We start from the raw sequence: 24,832 nt of genomic DNA on the forward strand, positions 1-24,832 counted from the left end.
GACCTGCAGTGTGCGATGTACTTAGCTTTTCCACCCCTGGTAGTCCAACCGTGGATAAACCCAATAAAAGTTTCAGGAGGAAACATAACCTTTCATTCAACTCCACGTACTAGTTTTGTGTCTGCTCAGGAAATAGTTCAGGCAGAGGAAGGGTTCCGTGTCCCCGGGTGTTTTCTTTTTCTGTGGGGAAATGGGTCCGAGTGGCTCTTTCAGAACCTTTCTTTGCCAACCCCATCATAAAAACTAACTTTTGCCATTTCGGTGTTCTTCCACGTTCCGCAACATGCTTTGGTGGTGCCCCTTGGAGATCTTCTCGCCAATCGCCTCCAGTTGTCGGTACCCCCGCTCGGGAAGAGAGGCTCCGCTCAGCTGGAGGGGAGAAAAAGAAGGGAATGTTTTTTTTTGTTTTTTTTTTTAAAGGTTTAAAATACTTCAAGAGGTTGAAAGATCTGGGAGATCTTTGCCTGAAATGGTACAGAGTAGTTGGACTAGAAGACTTCTAAGGTCCCTTCCAACTCTTATCCCAACTCTTATTCTGACTGCGTGCCTTCTCTGTGACATTGCAAGAAACACCAGAGGTTGAGACTCCAAGCCTACTCACCTTTAACACGGCCGACGTGTTGACGTGGACCGGTCTGACTTCGGACAGGATCGTTTTCCAAATCTCATTATCCGAGTCGCGGTTCACAATTTCCTGTGTGTTTGAAAGAGACGCTTCCTGATGCTGCAATTTGGCTAATACTCTGCCTTCGTTGCTCCTACCACGTCATGGAGTTTCAGCATCTGATATTGTCAGGGTTCCAAGTAGCATCCAAAAGTAAATCAGAGTCTGAGCAGAGCCGTGTTGGCACATCTGGGAAAATCTGAAAGCTTCCCGGTTTTCCCCTCCGAGTTGAAACTCCAACATCTTGCCCCCACACCCAGCAGCCCATCTTCCACTACCGTGCTGGCGGTTCCACCCATCCCGGTCAGGTGCAGAGCCGCAGAGACAAAGGATGACCTTGGCTTTCTACAAATAATTTTGTTATGGCTACGTACCGTCTCACTCCGTACAATCCCCCCTCCCGTTTTCCCACGATACAAAATGCATAGTATAATAGTAAGAAAGTGTGGCAGGCCAAAGAGCCAAAAGAAAAGATGGCTGCAGGCCTGACCGATATATAACTAGATTAGGAAAGGGGTTAAGAGCCAGGATGGTGTTGTGATTGCGCAGTGGTTAGCGTACGGTATTGCGGGCTAACTCTGCCGGCTGCCAGCAGTTCAAGGTGGACTCGGCCTTCCGTCCTTCTGAGGTGGGTAAAATGAGGACGCAGATTGTTGGGGGCAAGAGGCTGACTCTATAAACCGCTTAGAGAGGGTTGTGAAAGCAGTATGGTGTTGCTGTGTTTATTGTTTATTTTTTTACTTCCGCTTTAAATCCAATGTCTTAAAATTCTACAGCCTGCCACTTACAACTCTCCAGAGATTCTGAGCGGGCATGGAAATGTTGTAATCGATGTAACAGGATACCTCTTGGGAATGCGGGCTGAGGGGTGTAGCCACGTCATGCCTGCAGAGTGGAGAAAGCAACAGAAGAGAATACTTGGACCTCAGGGTCGGACTGTGGAGTTCATGGTGCTCCCTGTGCTGGTTGGTTTTCTTGGCAGATGTTTCATTACCCAACTAGGTAACATCACCATTGTTAGAAGGGAGTGGGATGGAGGAAGGAAGGAAGGAAGGAAGGAAGGAAGGAAGGAAGGAAGGAAGGAAGGAAGGAAGAGAATGAGTTCCTCGGTGCTCTCTGAGCTTAGTTTTTTTCTTGCATTTCATTAGGTAACATCATTAGTGCTAGGAGAACACCTATTGCAGTCAGAAAACAGGATTAAAATTCATTAATTGCACAACACGTGGGCAGACCTAACCGTCCTGGCTAAGAGGTATAACGCTAGAGAATTCCTGGAAGCCTTGTGCTCAGACAAGTCTCACCTGATTCCAGGGAAATTAGGCAGAGTCTCTTTCAAGGCTCTTGCCCAGCCCGTTATAGAGTTGAGGGGTAAGCTACTCTTATCTGACTCTTCCCTTGGCAGCATCTCTGGATGCAGCCTCCAAGGACGTTCCCACATACCATTAACAGCCGTTTCGAGATGACACGCAGCTAGAAGCCAAAGAAGAAACAGCTTACGTGTTGAGGTAACGGCTTGTGATTCCATGGACCAGCTGCACAATGTTGCCGTGTCGCACGGGTTGTGGCGGGTTGCTAGTGACCAAATGTTGCCTATTTGGGAGCGGCAGAAAAAACAACGACTGGAATCATCAATATCAAAGCTTAAGGTTCCCCTCGCACATATGTGCCGGTCGTTCCCGACTCTAGGGAGCGGTGCTAATCTCCGTTTCAAAGCCAAACAGCCAACGCTGTAAGAAGACGTCTCCGTGGTCATGTGGCCGGCGTGACTCCATGCCGAAGGTGCACGGAGCGCTGTCCCCTTCCCACCAAAGGTGGTCCCTGTTTTTCTACTTGCGTTTCTTTATGTGCTTTCGAACTGCTAGGTTGGCAGGAGTTGGGACGAGGAACGGGAGCTCGCTCTGTTACGTGATGATAGGGATTCGAACCGCCGAACTGCCAATCTTTCTGATTGACAAGCTCGGGGCCACTGAGCCACTGTGTCCCTTCAAATATACAGTATATCAAATTTGATATATCAAAGTACATCAACCCACTAAGTGAGGCTGTAATGTGATTATTTATTCCTTTTTATAATCCGAGTTACTTCTCCCTTTTATTGGTATTATTATTATTTTCTCTGTTGCCTTGCAAATATACTGAGTACGTCTTTCATCTTCGTTAAATGACCCAATAATCCCTTGTGGGGTGGAGTCTGGGCAATTGAGTGGAGTTAGCGGTGTGTTTTACTTGCCGGATGCCCTTCCTGTCGCCAATGAGTCGTTTTGTTCAGCAGATACATTTTTGGTATGCCCAGAGAGAGAAATATCTGCCTCCGACTAGGATCGAACTCACAGCCTCCTGACTGTCACGCTTGGGCAAATAAAGTAGAGGTAATGCTCGACTTACAACCGTAACTGAGCTGAAAATTTATATTGCTAAGCGAGAAATTTGTGAAGTGAGTTTTGTCCCATTTTACGACCTTTCGTGCCACCCTGGTTTTAAGTGAATCGCTGCAGCTGTTCGTTTAGCAACAGGGATGGTAAATTAATCTCACTTCCACGCTGACTTTGCTTGGGTAATCACACGACCTCGGGAGACTGAGACCATCGTAAGTGCGAGTCACCTGCCAAGCATCTGAATTTTGATCGTATAACCACGGGGACGCTGCGGCGGTCGTAAGTTTGAAAAACTGTCTTGACTTTTTTCAGTATCGTGTAACTTTGAACAATCACTAAATGAACTGTCGTAAGTTGAGGACTAATTAAAGAGGCTCACCTTCCAGGATCCTTGATGATCCACCAGTTATTCACATCCTTAAAAGGATAGCAGGTCACCTGTTGCTGATGGGAAGTGCCCCGCCCGTTTTCATACCTGGGGAAGATACAGAGGAAATGAGACTTAATCGCAGAAAAGAAGGAACGCGAGATAATCCGAAGGGCTCTTTTAGGTCACAGGGACAATAATATTTGTTTTCTGCATTTAATAGGAAGAGAAGACAGAGATATCAGCCCTTTGATGTCAGCAAGATCACAAAAAAAAAGAGAGAGAAACGTCATGCTCTCTGAGCTTGGTGAAGTTTGGTCTTCTTCCTGGGAGCCTGGCCCTTTGCCAAACTGGCCATCGTCAGTCACATAGATATAAACAACATGTGTATATCATTCAAAAGAGACAATAAGCCAAAAAAGAGAGCAAACCAACAAAAAAGCCACCAAGAAATTAACACAAAGATTAATATTAGATTGACGATCAAGATGTGGTGGCTCAGTGGCCAAGACGCTGAGCCTGTCGATCAGAAATATTGGTGGTTTGAATCCCTAGGGCCGCGTAACGGAGTGAGCTCCTGTGACTTGTCCCAGCTTCTGCCAACCTGGAAGTTCGAAAGCACGTAAAGAATGCAAGTAGAAAAATAGGAAACACCTTTGGTGGGAGGGGTAACAACAGTTCCGTGCGCTTTTGGCGTTGAGTCATGCCGGCCACGTGAGGGAGCGATGCTTATCTCCGTTCCAAAGCCAAAGAGCCAGCGCTGTCCGAAGACGTCTCTGTGGTCATGTGGCCGGCATGACTCAACACCAAAGGCGCATGGAACCTTCCCACCAAAGGTGATTCCTATTTTTCTACTTGCATTTCTTCACGTGCTTTCAAACTGCTAGGTTGGCAGAAGCTGGGAGCAGGGACAAGTCACGGGAGCTCACTCTGTTACGTGGCACTAGGGATTTGAACCGCCAAACTGCCAACATTTATGATCAACGAGTTTAGCATCTTTGCCGCTGAGCCACCGGGTCCCTAGCATTATAGTTTCCTTTATTTCCTCCCCCCCTCTAGTTTGAAAACAGTTTAGCTGGCGGGTGAATCATAAACCACCTGCTCCTATCCTGTTCCACAGAAAATTTCCATCAAATCCCCCTAAATAACCTGAAAAAGAAAGAGAAAAATAAATTTTCCATGGTCAAAAGTTAAATTAAAGATCTGACTGCATCCGTATTTTTTTTCAGCGATACATCGATTCCCGCCCCCTCCCCCTTCTCCATCTAGATACTACACACATCTTGTAAACTTTGACAAACGCAGTAATCGGTTCAAATATTTTATTATTTGAATTGACATATAGCCCCGATGTTCCACTGCCATGGATTTTGGGTGGCGCACAACAAAAATAAAAATACATAGAAAATAGATAATACGTAAAACCGCACAAACTCTTCATAATAAAAATGTTTGAACCGAGGGTCCTAAAATATTAGAATACATTAAACTCCTGCCCAGGAACAAAGCTTGATGCATAAATTATGAAATTCAGGTATTATGACTATCAAAAAAGGGGAAGAGGAAGATATCCCCGAAGGAAAGAACGGGAGCTCCATTATATAAAACCCTTAATCGGGGCAGGAATGTCATGGCCTCGGGGCTCAAGTTTTGACTGCCGTATTTTTCGGAGTATAAGACGCACCTTTCTCCCTCAAAAAAGAGGCTGAAAATCTGACAGGGGACAGTACGCAAGATATGAAGGAGGGACGGGCCGTGGCTCTGCCAGAAGACAGCGGGGAGGAAGCAATATTGAAAAGACTCAGGTCACAAAAATAAGTATATTTGAAACATCATTGCAATTGTTGATATAATGTAATTGTTGGAAGTGACATATGAGATGATTGAATATATGGTTGATACAATGTAAAACAAAATGCTGCCAATGTTTATCTCTTACTTTTTGGTTTTTTCTTCTGTAAAAGTTGTGAGATTTGGGGGGATTTCTACCTTTCGCACAATGTAACTGTCAAAAAATTTTGTATACCTATTTATCCCTTCCCGTAAATGTTTGTAAGAACTAATAAAATTCTTAAAAAAAAAAAAGAGGCTGAAAATACGGGTGTGTCTTATACACACCGAATACAGCATTTTTGGCCTCCTGAAACCCAGCCCCCTTCGCCAAAATGACCGGGCGTAGGTTGTAGGTGGCCTAATATTACTCCAATTCCCGACAGTAGAGAGTAGGGAGAAGTGCCTTTATTTGTTATTGCAGGATGAATTCTTTGAAAATTTGCATACCTCCGAGAGCGAAAAGCATGCGGCCGAATGGCGGTCCACTATCATCTATGAAAAATATTCGCTTCGTGTACAAGGAGAGGAACTGGCCGTAGTAAACTTCATCAAAACTGGAATAATGCAATAAAATAAAATTTTTAAAAAGAGATGTATTTCTCATCAAACCCTTCAAATAATTGGATGTGTCACCCCAACAGAGAAAACTCACCGGATTTCAATTCCAAAACAAGAAGCGTTGTAGTTACAGAGAGTTATTGACGTACGGCCACAATTGAGTATGTTGCCAAGTGAGAAATTTGCTAAGTGAGCTTTGCCCCCTTTTACGACTCTTCTTGCCACGGCCGTTAAGTGAATCGCTGCAGTTTTTAAATTGGGAACTCAGTTGTTAACTGAATCTGGTTTTCCCAATGGACTTTGCTTGTCGTAATGTCATAAAAGGGGAATATGTGATCACGGGAGCCACTGCGACCGTCATAAATTTGAGTCAGCGGACAATCCTCTGGATTTTGATCACGACCAGGTCGGAGTGCTGCAACGTTCATTTACTGTGAAAAATGGTGGTAATTGAATTACTGCTGTTGTTAAAGTAGTAACTTGGTTTATTAAGTGATTTTCAATTAACCTCTGAGATTCACTTACCATCTGTGCCAAGCGAGGTCACAAAAGGAGGCAAAACTGACTTTTAGCAACTGGCACTTAAAGTTTTGGGCTGAATTAGGGCTGTAAGTAGCAAACTATCTTTCGTACCAGAAGAACGATGTAGCACGAAGCCAAATTTAGCGGTTTACTTCTATTCGTCCGTTCAGCCACGATTCCGTCTGAGCTCCATTGTCCACCGTCTCGATTAATGTTAATCTCAATTTATTTTCAAGGGCTTTTTCACATGCCAAAAGGTGGACTGAATAATAAATAGTTTTATGTGTTTAGATTAAAAGCTTTTAAAAACGCAACGGTGAGGTTTTCCGCAGACGGTCTTTATAAACAGACAGAAAGAAAAGTTTTGTTTTAATTCCCGGCAAAGCCATTGGTGATACTGACATTTTTAGTCTACTAAATCTATGGCATCCCCATATATTGGAATATGGTTTTTTTTTTCCCCCAGACTTTTTTTTTTCTTACATAAAATTATAGGCATACATTCACATAGTTATTCTTCTTTTTTACATTCATCGTTCTTATGCATTTGACGTTCTGTTTACAGGATTAAAACATACTGTTTGGGTTGCTTTGTTTACCATCCCTCGCCTGTTTTGAAACCACCTTATTTTTCCCTTTCTTTTCTCCCTACCTGCCTTCTCTACTTCCTTCCTTCCTCCTCTCCTTTCCATTCCTTCTTCTCTTACCACTCCCCTGCTTCTCCCTTCCTACCCTTTCTCCTTCTCTCTCTCTTCCTTCCATCTTCCTCTCACCTCTATCTTCCTTCCTTTCCTCCTCTCCTCTCCTCCTCTCTTCCTTTCTTTTTCAGTTGTTGTAGGTATCTCTTCCAGCTCTTAATTTTTATTTTCTTGGGGTGGCATTTCTGCAAAGCCAAAAATAACTTGGTATCATTCCTGGTTCCCTTTCCTTCTCAAATCTATCCTGATTATGTCCCGTCCCCGTCCCCCGTCCCCCCCGCTTTGTATATCTTGGTGAAATAAAGAAATATCTTGGAGTGAAGATAGATAAGACTAGGGGAGGATATAAAATATCACAGGCTGATAAGATCGATTGGTTACTGAGGAATTACAAAATGGAACGGTGTAAATCTGCTAAAACACATATGAGTCGGGAATTTAGCAATGATGATAACAAAAGCCCAGTGTTTGATAAGAATATTTATCAATCCCTAATTGGTAGTTTATCTTATCTTAGCGATTGTCTAGACCAGATATTTCATATAGCGTTAATCAATTGGCAAGGTTTGATGCTGAACCCGCTGAATGGCATTGGCAAGCAGTAAAACTGCGGTATTTCCCGGGTCTCCTCCGGGGTTGGCCGCATCAAGGCGGGACCACTCAGGGGGGAATGAAGACAAACGCACGGTTTTTCCTCGGGGCGAGTGGCCCCAGAATGCATTCTGAACCCCTCTTTTATTAGCAGCGTATGCGGAAACAAAAGCATCCTGAATTATCATTGGTTACATACAATACAATGCCTAATATGGTCATGTTACCTTCCTCTAGCTCAAGCGGTGCTTTCGGTATTAGTATCTTATCAGCTTGGACTATGTGTTCCCTAGGCTGCTTTAGCATGGAAAGTCTCTGTTATGCATTGTTCTGCAAGCTGTTACTTTGCAGCCACAGCTTTCTAAATGGGGCCCTCCCAATGGGCATCCAGCTCAACCCGCGTTCAATACTCAATTTATTCCAGTCCCAAGTTCCGTATATGTGTTCCAATCAGGAAAACTGATCTGCACATATACCATGGCGACCTCATTCCCACATAAAACGTGTATTAAGGTATCTGAAGCAGACAATACACTATACGTTATACTTAGAGCCTAAGGATGAGCTGATATTAACCGCATACGCTGATGCGAGTTTTGCAACTGAAGTTTCCACGCGTAAATCTACATCGGGTATTGCGATATTCTTGGGAAAATCATTGGTTGGATGGTGGTCTATCCGTCAGAAGCATATAAGTTTGTCTACAATGGAGGCCGAATTTTCATGTTTATCTTTGTTATGTACCGATTTAATTTGTTACAAGCAACTACTGATAGATATGGGAATTAATGTTCGTGAGCCTATTGTTGTATAAGAGGACAACCGAGCAGCGATCCAGATGGCAACACATATTGCTGTAAAGACAAGATCAAAGCATACTGACTTAAGATATATGAACGTAGGGGAAAGTGTTAGTTGTAAAATGATTAAACTGGAATATTGTATGTCTGAAGAAAATGTTGCTGATCATTTTACCAAAGCACAAGGTACGGTCAAACGTAAACAATGTTGTGATGTTTATGGATTGAGAAGTTGTGTGTAAATACACTGACAACCCAAGAGGGGAGTATGTTAGGGATGTAATCCTAGGCTTGGTTTGGCAATGTATATAAGCTATGATTACTTTACTGTTACTTTATATGCTTAAAAGATGTAATTGGTTTGTTACCTCATGCGGCCATAAGAGGGAGCCAGAATGGCTGTTAGCTCTCTGTTTTGTTAGAAGCTGATCGGGTGTATTTTGAGGTATTGTGGTTTGCTACTGTTTAGCTATACTTTGTGTGTTAGACTGATTATTTTGATAAGTCACTGAATGACTGAACCGTGTATGACTTGGACTGTTAACCGGACTCTGAATACTTCTATATTTCTACATAGTAAACTACTATTCAATACAATACAATACAATACAATACAATAGTAGAGTTGGAAGGGACCTTGGAGGTCTTCTAGTCCAACCCCCTGCCTAGGCAGGAAACCCTATTCAGTGTCTCTGTATGCTGGTTTGTGCGTGTTCTTCCATATCGCTCTCATTACGCTTCTCCGCATACTCGCTCTTCTAACGGGGAGCTTAATTACATAACACGTATACTACAAACAAACAGCAAAGATAATGATAAATGGAGAACTGACAGATTCTATTGAAATAAAGACAAGTACGAGACAAGGTTGCCCACTATCGCCTCTACTTTTTGTTTTAATGTTAGAAGTTTTAAATAGAAAGACCAGAGAAGAAAAAGAAATAAAAGGAATGAAAATCAAAAAAGAAGAATATAAATTACAAGCATTTGTAGATGACCTGGTTTTTATCCTTGAGGAACCATTAGAAACAGCCCCCAAATTGATAGAAAAAATAGAGGAATATGGAAAAGTTGCAGGTTTGAAAATAAATAAAGATAAAACAAAGATTTTGACAAACAATATATCATCAAGACACAAATAATATCAAATATTTGGGGGTATACTTAACTGCAAGATGCAGCACGCTCAAAGAGAATAACTATTATAAACTTAAGCAGCAGATTGCAACTGTCTTGATGAAATGGGAAAACCTACAACTATCAATGATAGGGAGAATATCTACAATCAAAATGAACATCTTACCCAGAATCTTATATTTGTTCCAGACAGTTCCAACTAGTTTGATGAATTAAATAAAGTGCTGAAGTTTATTTGGCAGGAAGAAAAGCAAGAATAAAATTAGAATTGTTACAAGATGCTAAAATAAGAGGAGGATTGGGATTACCTAACTGGGAATTATATTACCAGGCAACGAGTCTGGTGTCGGTTAAGGAGTGGATAACATTAAGGAATTCTAGATTATTGACTGTAGAAGGACATGACTTGCTGTTGGGATGGCATGCTTTTTTATGGTATAAGGGAACTAAAACACAGGGTTATTTTAGAAGACATTATTTATGGGAGGCTTTGTTACTGAATTGGGAGAAGATCAAAAGGCAAATAATGAATAATAAATATTATTTAAAAATTCCAGTCTGGCTATCAACTATTGAAGCTTTTCATATCCAATAATATACAAAATGGAACAAAGGGTTAGATATGGTGAAATATTAAATGCAGAGGGTGAACTTAAATCTATACAGGAGTTGAAACAGGAAGGAATAGAAATGAATTGGTTTTCAAATACAATCCAAATACAATTCAAATGCAATATAGATATGATAAAGATTGTAAAATGGAAGGTTTTAAAGTAGAATAAAATAGGGATTAAAATATAAGAATGAAGACGTGGCATAAATGGGACAGTTAGAAGCTTGCTTAAAGGGATAGGAAAATGTCATCAGCCCTAACCGCAAGATGTTCTAGCCAACATCCCTATGTCAAAAGTCCAAAACCACAAGGTTCAAATAAAGTTCGTTAATGGCACGTAGTCCATACCTGTAACAAAAGTAGACCCCCCATCTACTTATAAGGCTTTTTCCCCAAAATAACCATTAAGAAATGAGTTAAATGTTTCCGTGTTACGCTGCTTTTGAGAATGTATAAGAATGTGTGCTTTGATAAAGAAGGTTGTTCAGAATTTGCAATGTTAGCCATGTGCTAGCTTTCTGAACCTGGCTGCCAAATAAACTCTTCCTGTATCCTGAGAAGTCTAAGTCTGTCATTTTCTGCAACGGTTTCTATGATAAAATGACTGAATTAGATAAAATTTTGACAGGTACTGATGAAAAAGTAATTAAAAAATTATATGGACATTTACTAGAGGTTACATTAAAGGAAGAACAAGTTAAAGAAACTATGATAGCTTGGGGAAATTTTTGACGTGGGATTGAACTAGAGAAATGGCAGAAATTGTGGTCTCAAAATTATAAAATGATAATGTCAACAGCATACAAGGAAAATAAGGTGTTTTACAGGTGGCGCCTATCCCCGACAAAAATAGCAAGAATGTTCAAGAACAAGTCGGAAAAGTGTTGGAAATGTCATCAGATGCCAGGTTCGTATTACCATATGTGGTGGACTTAAAGTAGAATAAAATATGGATTAAAATATAAGAATGAAGAGGTGGCATAAAAGGGACAGTTAGAAGCTTGCTTAAAGGGACAGGGAAATGTCATCAGCCTTCAACCACAACATGTTCTAGCAAACGTCCCTATGTCAAAAGTCCAAAACCACAAGGTTCAATTAAAGTTCGTTAATGACACTTAGTCCATACCTGTAACAAAAGGAGAAGTGTTAGATTGGGTAATGAAAGGCACAAAAGGCTAAGAAAACAACAGCTCTTTATTTGGTCAAGTACAGGCATCCACTGAGTGAGAGGTCTGGCAGCTCCCTTTTTAAAGGGGAGCTGGCCAGCGCTTCAGCCAATCAGGTCTCTCTCTGTTTCCGCCTGAAAAGAGAGGACCTGGCTGGAAACTACTATTGTCCTTGCAACAACTAGAAGGGGGAGTATCTAACACCCCTCCCCTCTAGGATGGAACATCCTAACGAGTGACATAGTCAAGCAGGTAGCCGGGCCTCTGGATCGAACTGCTGGACCTGCGCAGTTCAGACAGTGGGGATTCCCCGTGCTGGGCGGCCGGAGCTGTTGCTTCTCCGGACTCATTGGGTGGAAACTCCTGGAAGCTTTCAGAGGCCTCGGCTAGCACCATCGGTGGAAGACTCGCCTGTGCCACGTCGGAGTCAGAAAAGTCCCTGGGTTCCTCCGTAGTGGTCTGTGGGTGGTGCGGCTCAGCCTGTGATGATGTTGGTGGTGTTTGCTGGAGTGGGGAGTTCTCCACTCGTCCCTGGAGTTGGTCGATGTGCCTCCTCCAATGTCGTCCGTCCTCGAGCCTGACGGAGTAGGATCGGGGGCCTGAAACTCCAATGATGGTTGTGGGTAACCACAGGGTCTGCCCTGTGTAGTTGTGGGCATAGACTGGGTAGCCTATGGTAAATGTCCGGATCTTTCCTGTGGAGTCGGGAGGCGTGTCGGAAGAGTAGTTGGGGTGCAGCCGGTCTAAGTGGGACCTGAGTCGGCGTCCCATGAGTAGCTCCGCTGGGCTCCTGCCGGTGGTGGCGCTCGGCGTGATGTGTTGGATCAGGAGGTAGTGGTCTATTCGCGTTTTCCAGTCGCCTGGGCCCATTCTGCTTAAGGCCTCCTTGGTAGACCTTACCATCCGTTCCGCCTGGCCATTGGACGCCCGGCGGAACGGGGCGACGAGGGCGTGCCGTATTCCCTGTGCCGCTAGGAACTCTTGGAATGATTTGGCCGTGAACTGTGGGCCATTATCAGACACGAGCACGTCAGGGAACCCGTGGGTCGCAAACAGCCTTCATAGTGCCCTGATGACCGTGTCTGTGGTGGTGGCATCCGGTGGCTTAGGACAGCGCCAACTCCAAAGGGGGATGCGTCGCAGGTCAGCACCAGTGGCAGGGTTTGACTGTATTGGACCAGGAAGGAGTCTGCTGATAAAAGTCCCTTCATCGCGGCGAACGCCTTGGCTTCGGCTTTCCCCCACGTTCACTCCGCGTTCTTCGCTAGCAGGCGGTGTAGTGGCTCAGCAACCGTTGCTTTCTGCTTGAGGAACACGCTATAGAAGTTAAGGAGTCTGAGGGACGCCTGGAGCTCGGTCTGATTTTTTGGAGTGGGGGCTTCCCTAATGGCCCTGATTTTCTGGTTGGTCGGGTGAATCCTGGAGCCATCGATCATGTAGCCTAAGAACTCCACCCTGGGTACGTTTATTTTACACTTTTCCTTTTTTAAACAGAGGCCCTTCGATCGGATTCTGTCCAATACAGCGCGAACTCTTTTTAAAAGTTGTGCTTCGTTTGCGGCGGATATCAATATGTCATCAAAATAGGGGACGACTCCTGGTATCCCCTGCAACAGTCGTTCCATGATACTTTGGAACAGCCCCAGGGCGATACTAACTCCGAATTGTAGGCGGTTGCACTTGAACGCCCCCCTGTGCGTTACAATGGTCTGGGCCTCTGTGGTAGCACCATCTACTGGCAGCTGCTGGTACGCCTGCGCCATGTCCAGTTTTGCAAATATTTTCCCCGGGCCGAGGGAATGCAACAGATGTTGGACTACGGGTACAGGGTATGCACTTTGCTGCAACCCCTTGTTGATCATGCATTTGTAATCGGCACACAATCTGATAGACCCATCAGGCTTGACCGGAGTCACTATTGGTGTTTCCCAGCGGGCGTGATCGACTGGTTCAAGGATACCCTGGCTCACCAGTTTGTCTATTTCTTTGTCAATTTTTGGTCGGAGGGCAAAAGGCACTCTCCTGGGTTTGAGCCGAATTGGGGCCACCTTGGGGTCTAGGCTAAATGATATGGGGTCCCCCTTGTATTCACCCAGACCGGAGGCAAAAACATCCTCAAACTCCCTAAAAAAGGTTTCCAGGGCGGCAGCGGTTGGTGCTTGGCCTGCTTCGTCTAGGGCGTTGACTTCAGCCATGACCATCCCTAGAGCCTGAAACCAGTCTAGTCCGAAAAGGCTCTGGTGGTTGTCCCACACCACGATCGCCTTCAGCTTCTTGGTGATCCGCTTGTAGGGGACGGTGAACATGCCTTGCCCCACGAGGGGAACCAGGTTTCCCTGATAGTCACGGAGGCGGACATCGGGGCTCTTGAGGTCCTCCTTCCGCATCGTGGGGATCATCCATTTTAGCACTGCCCATGAGATGATCGTGAGAGATGACCCGGTGTCTATCTCCATTTTGCAGGGGCCACCATCGAGGAAGACTGTGACTTTCAGCTTCATGGGGCGGCTGATTCAGATGTGCCTTACTGGGACTGTGACGTTCGGTTTCGGGTGGCGGCTCTGGTGTTCCTGGGCGGATGTGGTGAAGTTGGCCACTTGGTCGTCGGCCTCTGACCGTCGGGGGTGTCTCTGGCTGGGACGTTGTCTTCGGTTTTCCCCCTTCTCCACTCTCTCGGGGCGACCGATTGTCGCAGGGAACTCGCTGCGGCACACTCTGGCGATGTGTCCCCTCCGCTCGCATCGCTGGCACGTCGCATCCTGGAACCAGCAGGTTGCTCTTAAATGGTTGCCTCCGCAGCTGGCACAGGGCAGGCCAGGCGACTTGAAGTTTCACACCGGCGCTGCGCAGGTACTGCGCATGCGGTGGCTGCTCTCTTCATCACTTTCAGAGCTCTCCTGCTTGATGGTTTCACGGTGGACACAGGCGCTCTTGGTTGCCTCAGTGGGTGCGTGGAGGCCTGGAGAGTCTCGATGGACTTCTGCGCTGACTCGGCTGCTCTTGCCTCATCGAGAGCGACCTGGAGGGAGAGGTTGCTTCTCGCCAGCAGTCTTTCCTGTAGGCTCTGGTCTCGGACCCCCATGATGATCCGGTCCGAGATGATGTCATCCAGCTCGCGGAACTCACAATGGGCTGCGGCTTTCTGGAGTGTGGCAATGTACTCATTTATTGTCTCGCTGTCCATCTGGTTCCTCATGTTGAAGTGATAGCGCCAAACGTACTTGGATGGCTTCGGAGCGTAGTGCGTCTTCAACGTTTGCTGGAGGGTAGTCCAGGAGACTGCGTGTAGTGGCATCGGTGCGGAGAGGTTCTTGGTGGTCTCTAGAACTTCGGGGCTGCAGTAACCCAGGTACAGGTTCTTTTTCCGGGGTTCCGGAACGCCACCGAGATCATTCACCTCCAAGAAAATCTCAAACCGCAGCAGATAAGCATCCCAGTCGTCCGATGCTGGGTTCAACGGAGGTTGTTGTGCATAGGTGGCCATCGTGACTCTCTCTGTGTTCATAATGGCCAGTTGATGCCTTCCTGCGCTCCGGGTGGAATCCCTGCCTTGTGACCAAGCTCTTTGTTAGTGAGTTTCACTCTTTTGTCTGCCTAATTGCCTTCCAATCCCACCTTCGTCACCAGTGTTAGATTGGGTAATGAAAGTCACAAAAGGCTAAGATAACAACAGCTCTTTTTTTGGTCAAGTACAGGCATCCACTGAGTGAGAGGTCTGGCAGCTCCCTTTTTAAAGGGAGCTGGCCAGCGCTTCAGCCAATCAGGTCTCTCTCTGTTCCCGCGAAAAGATAGGACCTGACTGGAAACTACCTCTCTTCTTCTGCTGTCCAAATTATCATCTGCTCCATCCTGTTGGGAGTTTCTCCCCCCCTTCCCTGACTCTGACCTCCACTCCCAGCCTGGAGAGATCATCCTGCAATGCAACAAAGGGGCTGTTGTCATGTTCTACCTCACCCTCAGCTACATGGGCTTCCTGGCTGCCATCTGCTTCACGGTGGCTTTCCTGGCCAGGAATCTGCCTGAGGCCTTCAACGAAGCCAAGCTGATCACCTTCAGCATGCTGGTCTTCTGCGGTGTCTGGATGACTTTTGTGCCCACCTACCTGCGCACCAAAGGGAAATACATGGTGGCTGTGCAGGTCTTCTCCATCCTGGCCTCCAGTGCTGGTCTTCTGGGCTGCGTCTTCATCCCCAAGTGCTACATTATCCTTCTGAGGCCAGACCTGAACACAAAGGAGCAGCTTACAGCCAGAATAAATGTGGAAATGTGAGACAGAGGAACTACAACTCCAAGCTATTCTCTATACATATATGGGGCAATGATTTTTATTCAAATAAATAAATAGTGTCTGGAAGATTGTGAGGAAACCAATTTCTTGGACGAACGAGAATGTGTTAACAAAAGAAAAATAAAGAAGCAACCTTTATGCTCTCATTTCTCAATAGAAATGTATGGGGTCCCTTCCACCCCAATTTTCAGCTGCCCTGGCCCTGCTGCGACCTCAGTTGAGTGATGGTCAGAGGTGTCCAAGAAGCCAGGGGGAATTTGGCTTGGGGGGTGTCAGTGTGACATTTCTGTGTCGAAGAATGGAGAGTGACCCCCAAGGCTCTGTGCAAACTCCCTTTTTTCTTTGTCTGAAAGAAGGAATTGCCTGAGCTGATCCTAGGCAGGGAGGGAAGTGGATGATGGGGCTCAGGCAGACTCTGATTGGGGAAGGAATCTTTCCCAAAGAAATAGAGAAGCCTGCTGTGGCTCAGGGCTGGGAGGGGTTCCGGGCCTCAAAACAATGGAAGGATGTGAAATTGGAAGGAATGATAAAAGAAAAAAAATATTTCTGGTGGGAAGAGAATCCAAGGGCCACAATAATCAGCACAGAAAAAGAAAAGGGGAGGCCGGCCAGGAAGTCCCTCCAATTCCAGACATGGACAGAGATCAGACAGATCATGATCAGAAGAGGAAAGATAAGAATCTCTGGGCAAAAAGCAAGGGGGAGATTTCTCCACTCTGGGGGTCTTGCAGGAGGCACCACAGGGGCTCCTGATGGTTTTGGAAACACCGGTGGAGAACTCCGTGTCTGGCTGAATGTCTGAAGTAGTGAAAAGAGTCAGATTCAGTGGTCATCCTGTGCCCAGGGAAATATTCAGGAGAAAAGAGGGAGGTCGCGGTGGGATTCGTATTGGCTTGAGATTGGTCAGTCTGGGTGCAAATGGAGAAGTTAAAAATCCCCTCTGCCCCTCAGCCCTTCCCTTGATCTGCTGGCCAGTCTGACATCTGGAGAGATGGGGTGGCCAGTCTTTGGGCCTCTGGGAGGGATCCAGAGGAGAGTGGGGGGGGGGACAGTGAGAGGCCTGCAATCCCAGGGGTGCTTCTGCCTGTAAAATGAGGATGGGCAAAGATCCCGTTGGAGAAGGAGCTGCGTTCAGTTCTGAGGGAGCAGATCAAGGGTTCAAGAGCAAGTAGAGGAGCATAGAGGGGAATGCAGGTTTTTTTTTTTTTCATGTTTCTGTACTGCCCGTCTTCCTCAAAGTTCCCTGCTTTGTGAGAAAATCAACCAGAGTGCAGACAACAAAATCACAGAGAGAGAGAGAGAGAGAGAGAGAGAGAGAGAAAGAGAGAGAGAGAGAGAGAGAGAGAGAGAGAGAGAGAGAGAAAGAGAGAGAGAGAGAGATAACGAGATAACTAGTGGCCAACACCAACGCACAAGCAGCTGGACTGTTCTCTTTCTAAATCCGTACAATAAGCGTATTTACATTTTTTAAAAAACTGGCAGGGATTTTTGAATTCTTGCAACCTAAACATTTTGGATTTTATTTTTTATTTTGATGAAAAGAAGAACATACAGTAAAATAAAACTGAGCAACTGTCATTGATGTGCACAACTTTGGGGTGAGATTTGTCTCCGCAGTTCAGCAGCCAATTTTTACGTCTGGAAATCTTTTCCCTTGCAATTTGGACAAGAAGTGAAACCAACCCTCTTAGGAGTCCTGGAAGAACTGAGCCTTTGCTCAGAGCTTTGATGAAACTTGTGATGCATTCTACAGCGTCCATTGAAAGACCTTCAAAGCACGTGCGGCTTAGTGGTAAAAATGAAATTGAAAATCCTTAAAGCTATAGTTGTTTTCTTTTGAGAATTAATTTTCCGGTATATAATTTATACACTTTATAGCAGTGATGGCTAACTTCTCCAGACCAAATACCCAAAGCATACACAACCCCCCAAAATGCAATGCACGCATGGCCCCCTGCAGGCCCCCTGCCCCGCACATGTGCGCGTGTCCCCCCTGCACGGCACCTGCCCTCACGCGTGTGCAGTGACCTGATGACCAGCTGCCCGGCGGGAGGCGTGCGCACATACGCGGTGAAGCTGAACTGGGGCAACGGTTCACATATCCACAGAGAGGGTGTTGCGTATCACCTGTGGTTCACCAGCATGGCTTTATAGGATATACTTTATACACCTTACTGCACTAGTGGTGGGCTTCAAAATTTTTCACTACCAGTTCGGTGGGTGTGGCTAGGTGGGGGGCATCTGACTGAGTGGGTGTGGCCAACTTGACATCACTCATGCCCACGTCCACTCAGACCCCTCCAAGCCACACCCACAGGAAAAGTAGCAAATTTTTTGAAATTTCTACCTATCTATCCCCTTCCCTGTTTCCCCTTTTTTAGCAGCCCGCTCCAGCTGCCACTCCCAAATTGCGCCCCACTGCAAGATGCACATCTTACCAGAGTCTGGCAGCTCCATCACATCTCTCAGCTGTTGTGTACAGGGAAAAACCTTGCACAATAAAGAAAAACTTCTTGTGAGTGTGAGGCAATTAACACCTTCTCACACTCTTGGGAAGTTGTTCTTTATTCTGCAAGGGCTGGGAGTTGCTCCAAGCTGCAGGCTCTGAGGCTCCAAGGCTGCAGATGCCCGGGGAGAGAGGGGAAACAATGCCCGACTGCCCCCTCCCGAAGCAACCTCGGAAGTTTTCAAGTTCATATGGAGAGGTGTTTTTTTTAAAGAACCCCCCCCCCCAAAAAAAAGCCGCAAAACCCAGAGCTGCCAGTCTCCGGTAAGATGTGCAGCTCGTGGCCTGCCCCACCCCATCCCCTACCCCACCTGCCACCCTCAAATTGCACCCCACTGCGAGCGTCTCTCAGCCATTGTGTGCAGGGAAAAACCTTGCACAGTAAAGACAACTTCCCAAGAGTGCAAGAGGTTGTTAATTGCCTCGCATTCATGATTCCCTCAGATTAGTGAGAAAATTGCCTCAGAGGCTCTGAGTGATAAAAATCAGTTCCCTTTTTTCCAAGCTGAAACTTTGCCAGGATCCATTGAAGGAAAAGTTTGTATCATCACAGGACTGGGGAAATTGGCACTAAGAAGCCACAGGCTTTTCAAATATGTCCATAGTTTTTGGAATTTTGTATTTAAATCAGATAGGCATAATCTCCCTGCAGGGAACGGTGACACCAATGAACTAAAAGTTAATCAGGGAAAATCTGTCCATGGCAATGGAGTGATATTTGTGTCCTGCACTGTCAGATCATGTCTCAACCAATGTGCACCATCCTGTGAGCCTGTAAAAAAACAACTAATGACAACAGCTTCTCCCACCCCCACCCCCACCCCCACCCCCACCCCGAGGTCTCACCTGGCACAAAACCACAAGCCAAGATGCCATGTTTCTAACCAAGAAGGGGATTCCTCACCTCTTGGCACAATCAGGCTTCAGTGAGACATGGCAGATAATATAATGAACAATATAATGCTCCTTCTTATGCATCAACCTGGCATTCAAAAATAACAACCAGGACCCAGAGTGACCAAGATTCTGGTAGGCAGGCACTGAGAGTAGAAGCTGAAGACCATTCAGTGAGAGAACTTTGGAGTACTGGGCAAAATACCTCCATGAACAGGCCACCCTTTGCCCATCATTGTCAGGACTATATTCTCAGCTGCCCCCTCCCACTCAAACCCCCAGGGAGCACATGTGAAGGTCCACTGTGCCTAATAAGAAATCTCTCCAACTGCTGACCTATATATACCAGGAAGACGTGGGCTCCCAACTGCACCTTCAAAGGCCTGGGAGGTCTCTGAAGGGAGTGGTGGCTTCTAACAAAGCTTCTGATATGGAAAAATCAAAGGGAAAAATCAAAAATCTACTTTACTTGCTTGCTATCGGCTGCCATAGTAATGGAGAGGGTGGGGGCTCATGGTATTTGGGGAGGGGAAATACTAGGTACTGGAGGAGTTATCATGAAGGGAGATTTGTTCTTGTTGTATACTCAGAGATACGACCGGCACCTGTCAAGAAATGTGGAAGATGTTCCTATTGGCTGTGACGCGCCTGCCGGCTAGTGGGAGAATCACAGCCCTCTGATTGGTTCCCCTTCTGACAGCTATGATATAAATAGCTGTCAGGCGGGGGGTTGTGTTTGTTTGTCTGTTACTAGTTCATCTGTTAATAAAAGCTGTTCTGCTATCATTCAGAGCGTCCTGATTATTGGTTCCCGATTGAGAACACAAAAGTTCTCACCATCTTCTGCGCATGCTGATGGTTCGTGTTTGGGCTTGGTCAAGGTCAACTGTCTCTGCATACCAACTGAATGAGGCCACTTGAAGATGCACCCCATACATGACACCTTTGGGAGCTGGAGATTGGACATTGAGTTTGGTAATTGGGGGGAGAGTCTTGGGTAAATGTTTGCTATGTACAAGTTCATGCTTTTTTGCTTCAGATCTTGCTTCACTTTAGCTGTTTTCATTTCATGTCCAGTAAAAGTACCTTTTTCTCTATTCAAATGGAGTTGGGGGTTTTCTTTCTTGGATACTGAATGAGGCACCCCTGACAGGGGGCTCATCCTACCAAGTGCATCCACACAAGCAGAAATAGGGCCATCAGATCCCCTAAATTGAGATTATGGGTGTAATTATCACCATCTGGGTCTCTGAGACCTTTCCTGCTATTTCCCTAGCGACTGACTTTGTTGTAAACATCAGACTTAAGCAACATGGAGGAAATCTTTGCATCAGACAGCAATAAATGGCTCAGGTCAGGCTCTGTGTGGCAAAAGTTTTGGGACAGGCAGGGGCTGTGCTCTTGGATGTACCTTTCTCTCCTTTCCAGGTAAAGCTTGGTTTTTTTTCTCCATCTGAATCAGGAAAGAGACAGGTGTTTCCATCTTATAAGAATGCTTTGAATCCTTCCGGCTCTCCTAGTTCTTGTTCAGAAACAGTAATGGGTTTGATTCAGCCTTATGAATGATGGACTTCCTGATTCTGCTTCTGATATTGCTGGTTTCTCAGCCAGTCTCTGGGAAGCTTCGAATGAGGTGCCCGCTGACTTTGGAGCTAGAGCACGGAAAAGGCCCATGGAGCTATTACAGGCCAGGAAGCCATCTCATCTGTATGGTTACCTCTGCAACAATAATATCGCATGTAACGTTGCCTTTCAACGTGTCTCCTTTTAATCAGCGTCACTCGTAAGTCATGCAGTGCAGTGGAATTTTATTTCCTCCATTTACAATTGTAACATCCTTTTTCTTTTCTTCTTAGTTCACCTACTCCTGTATTGTAGAACCGGTCCAATTTCTTGAATTGTTTATTTATATGCTGCCCACCTCTGGCTTGTGGGGACTCTGGACAGCTTACAATGCAATAAAAATAGAGATATAAAAATATTATTTCTTCCTCCACCTCCAATTTTGAGTTCATCACTTGAATACCAATTTTCGTTTTCAAAGGGTTGCAGCTGCTTCCGCCCAGCCCAAGTCCATATTTTTATAATGCTCATTCAATATTCAACACCTGATACTTATACCAAGAGAGGATGGCTTGTTTTTAGAGTTGCTTCTCTGGGTTACTTATGAAACAGCCTCTTTCTTTTATGGTGGTCCTACTTTAATTATTAAATGATTTTGAATCCTGGTTACTGGGCAGATGATAATCAACCCTACTACAAATATTGATATATTTGTGAATCTGCTGGACGCCTGTCTCCATCCCATCTTCTTAACACTTATAAAAATTAAAAGGTGATGGGTGATGGTCATTTGCCTCTAAGGTTGGATCAGTATTGGCTTAAGATTCAGAAGGCTTGTGGAGACAAAAGGCATTAAAGTTTTCACAGGGGGGACTCTAATTGTTGCTGCTGCTGCTGATGATAACATGAACATTTTTACAGTATTCTATCTTCTGATCGGTCAAGTATCCTACTATTCATTTTTGCCATTCAAGCGGTCAACAGGAATTCCCAACTCCTGCACAACCTCACACTAGGCTACAACATCCACGACAACTATTTGCACACATTTATCACTTCAGATGCCTTGCTGGACATGCTCTCCACTGGAGAAGCCAATGTTCCCAACTACAGCTGTGGAAGAGAGGACAACCTTTTGGCTCTTCTTGGTGGAGCTGTTGATGACATCTCCATCCAGATGTCAACATTAGTAGGCACCTACAAAGTCCCACAGGTTTGTACTTGTGTCTCTCTATCTGATAAAGTGAGTGGGGTGGTGAGCAATAAATTGCCCCAAAGGTGTTTTTTTTTCAAGAGGCAACTCGACTTTCTTGACTTTTCTTTGAAAATGCTAGCTTCCCATTGAAGAAGATTCTTCAGCTCTGAACTGGATGGTGGGGAATGGAACTATCCAGTCAGAGCTGAAGAAGCTTCTTAGATGGGAAATGAAACGTCTTCAAAGAAAAACAAGAAAGTCCAGTTGCCTCTTGAAAAAAGCACCTTTGGGACAACCATGACCGGGATGACTGAGAATCTCCATCGACAATGAGCAATAAATCCAACCATATCTTCTCTGTGGAATTCCAGAGCTGCTTCTTCACCCATCCTCGTGACTAAGGATTCATATCCACAATTGAATTTCAGTGCTATAAGAGAGAGAATAATATCTTGGGCTGCACATGGGATGAATGGCTTTTGGGGAGCCTTTTAGTAGTAACTCAAAATATTTCCTGTGCTCTCAGAATTCAAAACCTTCACACAATGTAACTATTTGAATATAACAATTCAGTTGAGCCCTTCAGTTTGTGGTAAATTGTGTGGGTATACCGGTATGACAAACAATGTATTAAAAGCCAGTATTTTGATTTGTTCTGACTCCAAATATGGCACAGCATTCTTCTTTACTTTTTCAGATCAGTGAGAAAATTGCTTCAGAGGCCCTGAGTGATAAAAGTCAGTTCCCTTTTTTCCACCTGATGCTCCCCAAAGAAGGGATCCAATACCCAGGAATTGTCCAACTGCTCCTCCATTTCAGATGGACCCTGATTGGCCTCTTTGCTTCAGACACAGAGAATGGAGAACATTTCATGAGGACTTTTTCTCCTTTGCTCATCAGGAAGGGAATTTGTGTTGTTATATCACAGTTTTCAGTGACTGGGCATATAGGCCGCCTCAGGGATGCCATATCCAAGTGGAGACAAGTCAATGTCTTTGTTCACTTCCTAGAGTACGGCTCCTTTTTGGACAGAATCCAACATATCCATTTTACGCTTGAAACTTTGCCAGGACCCATTGAAGGGAAAGTCTGGATCACCACAGCACTGGGGCAATTGGCACTAAGAAGCCACAGGCTTTTCAAATATGTCCATAGTTTTTGGAACTTTGTATTTCAGAAGAAAAAAGGCCCCAAAGATGCAGCCATTGAACCTGAATTTTTTGTGGAATCCCAGTTTGAAGATCAGTCTTTTCACTGTTCTTTTTCAAAGCTCACCTTTTCCATCAAAGGCCGGAGAAGGTGCACCCAGAAAGTCCCACTGGAGTCCCGAGAGGAAAAGAACAGGACACGGATCCGAAATGACCACCATGTTTACAGTATCGCCAAGACTCTGGTCCATGCCATGAATTCTGCGTATTCCTCCAGATCCAGGAGGAGAAGGAAGGAGGGCAAAAAGAGTTTGGGGGCTCCAAAGCTGCAGCCCTGGCAGGTAATGAGGTCCAGACAAGGATCTACCAGACTTAGTTTCTGATGGGGGTTTTGTTTGTTTGTTTTCTCTCCCACCCCACCAATTTTGCTTTTCAACTTTGGCAATAAACTTTAAAATATATATTTAAAAATATTAAGACATCAAACTTAGTTACTATTCAATAGGAATCCAAAAGAGGAGAAGGACCATTTCAAGCTCCTTGTGCTATAAAAGGCAAACAGACATCTGAAACTTTATGGCTTAAGGTTGCAACAAACAAGTGTGGCAAATAAACTTCAAAACTAATTATTGATAATTTTTAAAAAGATGTGCGCATTTTAAAATAAATTCACATTAATGTAGCTTTGTGATTAGAATTGTAGAATTTTACATCCATAAATTTGTTGCATACCGCAAGAACATCTAGGCCACCCCCTCCTCCTTGCAGGAATCTCAATTAAAGCTTCTCAAACTGTTGGCTGCCTGGTCAGTGAAAGAGAGACGGAACTTCTCTAGTTCATGAGTTCAGTTCTAAAACTGTTCCTCCTTTTAGGATTTTTTTCCTCTCGTTCAGCCAGAATCTCCTCTTTTGTGACTGAGATCATTTTTCCATTTCCCACACTCTGAAACAACATTGAAAAGATCTTAAGCTTCTTTGTAACGTCTTTCAATTATTGGAAGAGTGCTGCATCCTCCCTTTTCCCACCAAGAGATTTTGTTAGCTGGAAAAGGTGTTTCCAGTCACCTTTAATTTTCAGCTCATGTTGGTACATGGCTCTTCTTTTCTTTCCTCAACACTAAGAGTAACTCACAAAACTGCATCTCCTTTATTTTGGCCATGTGATGCAGGGGAATTCACTGGATTGTGTTTGGAAGAGTTACTGGTAAATGGAGTCAGTGCAAGATTGGGAGATGTGGAGATAGCACCTGGCCCATGGGATCACCAAGAGTCAGACTTGGCATCAACATCAAGAGGAACTCCTTTGATTTCCTCCCTGACTTTGTTGCCCTTCCCTAAATACATACAAACTACATATATGTATCAAATGTAAACTACTTGAATGTCTAGAAGAAAAAGTTGTCTAGAGGCAACTCTAAGTATTCTGAAACTCAATGAAAAAACAAGAAATCCCAACCTAAACAAGAAGACTACACCAAAATTAAACACAATAGGGAGCAAATAACTTCTTAAAAAATGATGACCTCATATATGAACATAAAGAAGAAAACCACTATACCTAAATTGAGCACAATAGGGAACAAGCAGCTTCCATTAAAAAATGGCCCTAGATATGAACCTAAAGAGGAAGACCAAGGAAAACATGTTTGTTTGTTTGTTTATTGGATTTATATGCCGCCCTTCTCCCAAAGGACTCAGGGCGGCATACAACATAAAAAACAACAACACATATTACAAAAGTTAAAAAGGAAATTAAATAAAGTATCCCAAAACAAACCCAATTAATATTAACAATAAAAATTTAAAAATTAGATTAAAATTAACAATTAAATTAATCATTTATTTTATTCAGGCCAGGTCGTCTTGCTGAAAAAGCCAACATTTTAGGGCGTGTCGGAAGGACCGGAGGTCAGG

The 24,832-nt window shown here is 44.7% G+C and overlaps 1 protein-coding gene across 1 annotated transcript; it reads right to left on the reverse strand.

Moving 5' to 3' along the window:
* Window positions 1-243: 243 nt before the first annotated feature.
* Window positions 244-8,781, reverse strand: LOC309382509 (protein O-mannosyl-transferase 1-like; the record flags this gene model as incomplete). The annotated part of the gene is made up of 6 exons (XM_081934099.1): window positions 244-369; window positions 602-694; window positions 1,453-1,549; window positions 2,162-2,254; window positions 3,419-3,514; window positions 8,777-8,781. 6 exons carry the CDS (start codon window positions 8,779-8,781, stop codon window positions 244-246), a joined length of 510 nt encoding a protein of 169 aa, XP_081790225.1.
* Between the last annotated feature and the right edge of the window lie 16,051 nt (window positions 8,782-24,832).

The sequence above is a fragment of the Natrix helvetica genome (assembly GCF_964273705.1).
Source record: "Natrix helvetica genome assembly, chromosome: 1".
Lineage (NCBI taxonomy): Eukaryota > Metazoa > Chordata > Lepidosauria > Squamata > Natricidae > Natrix > Natrix helvetica.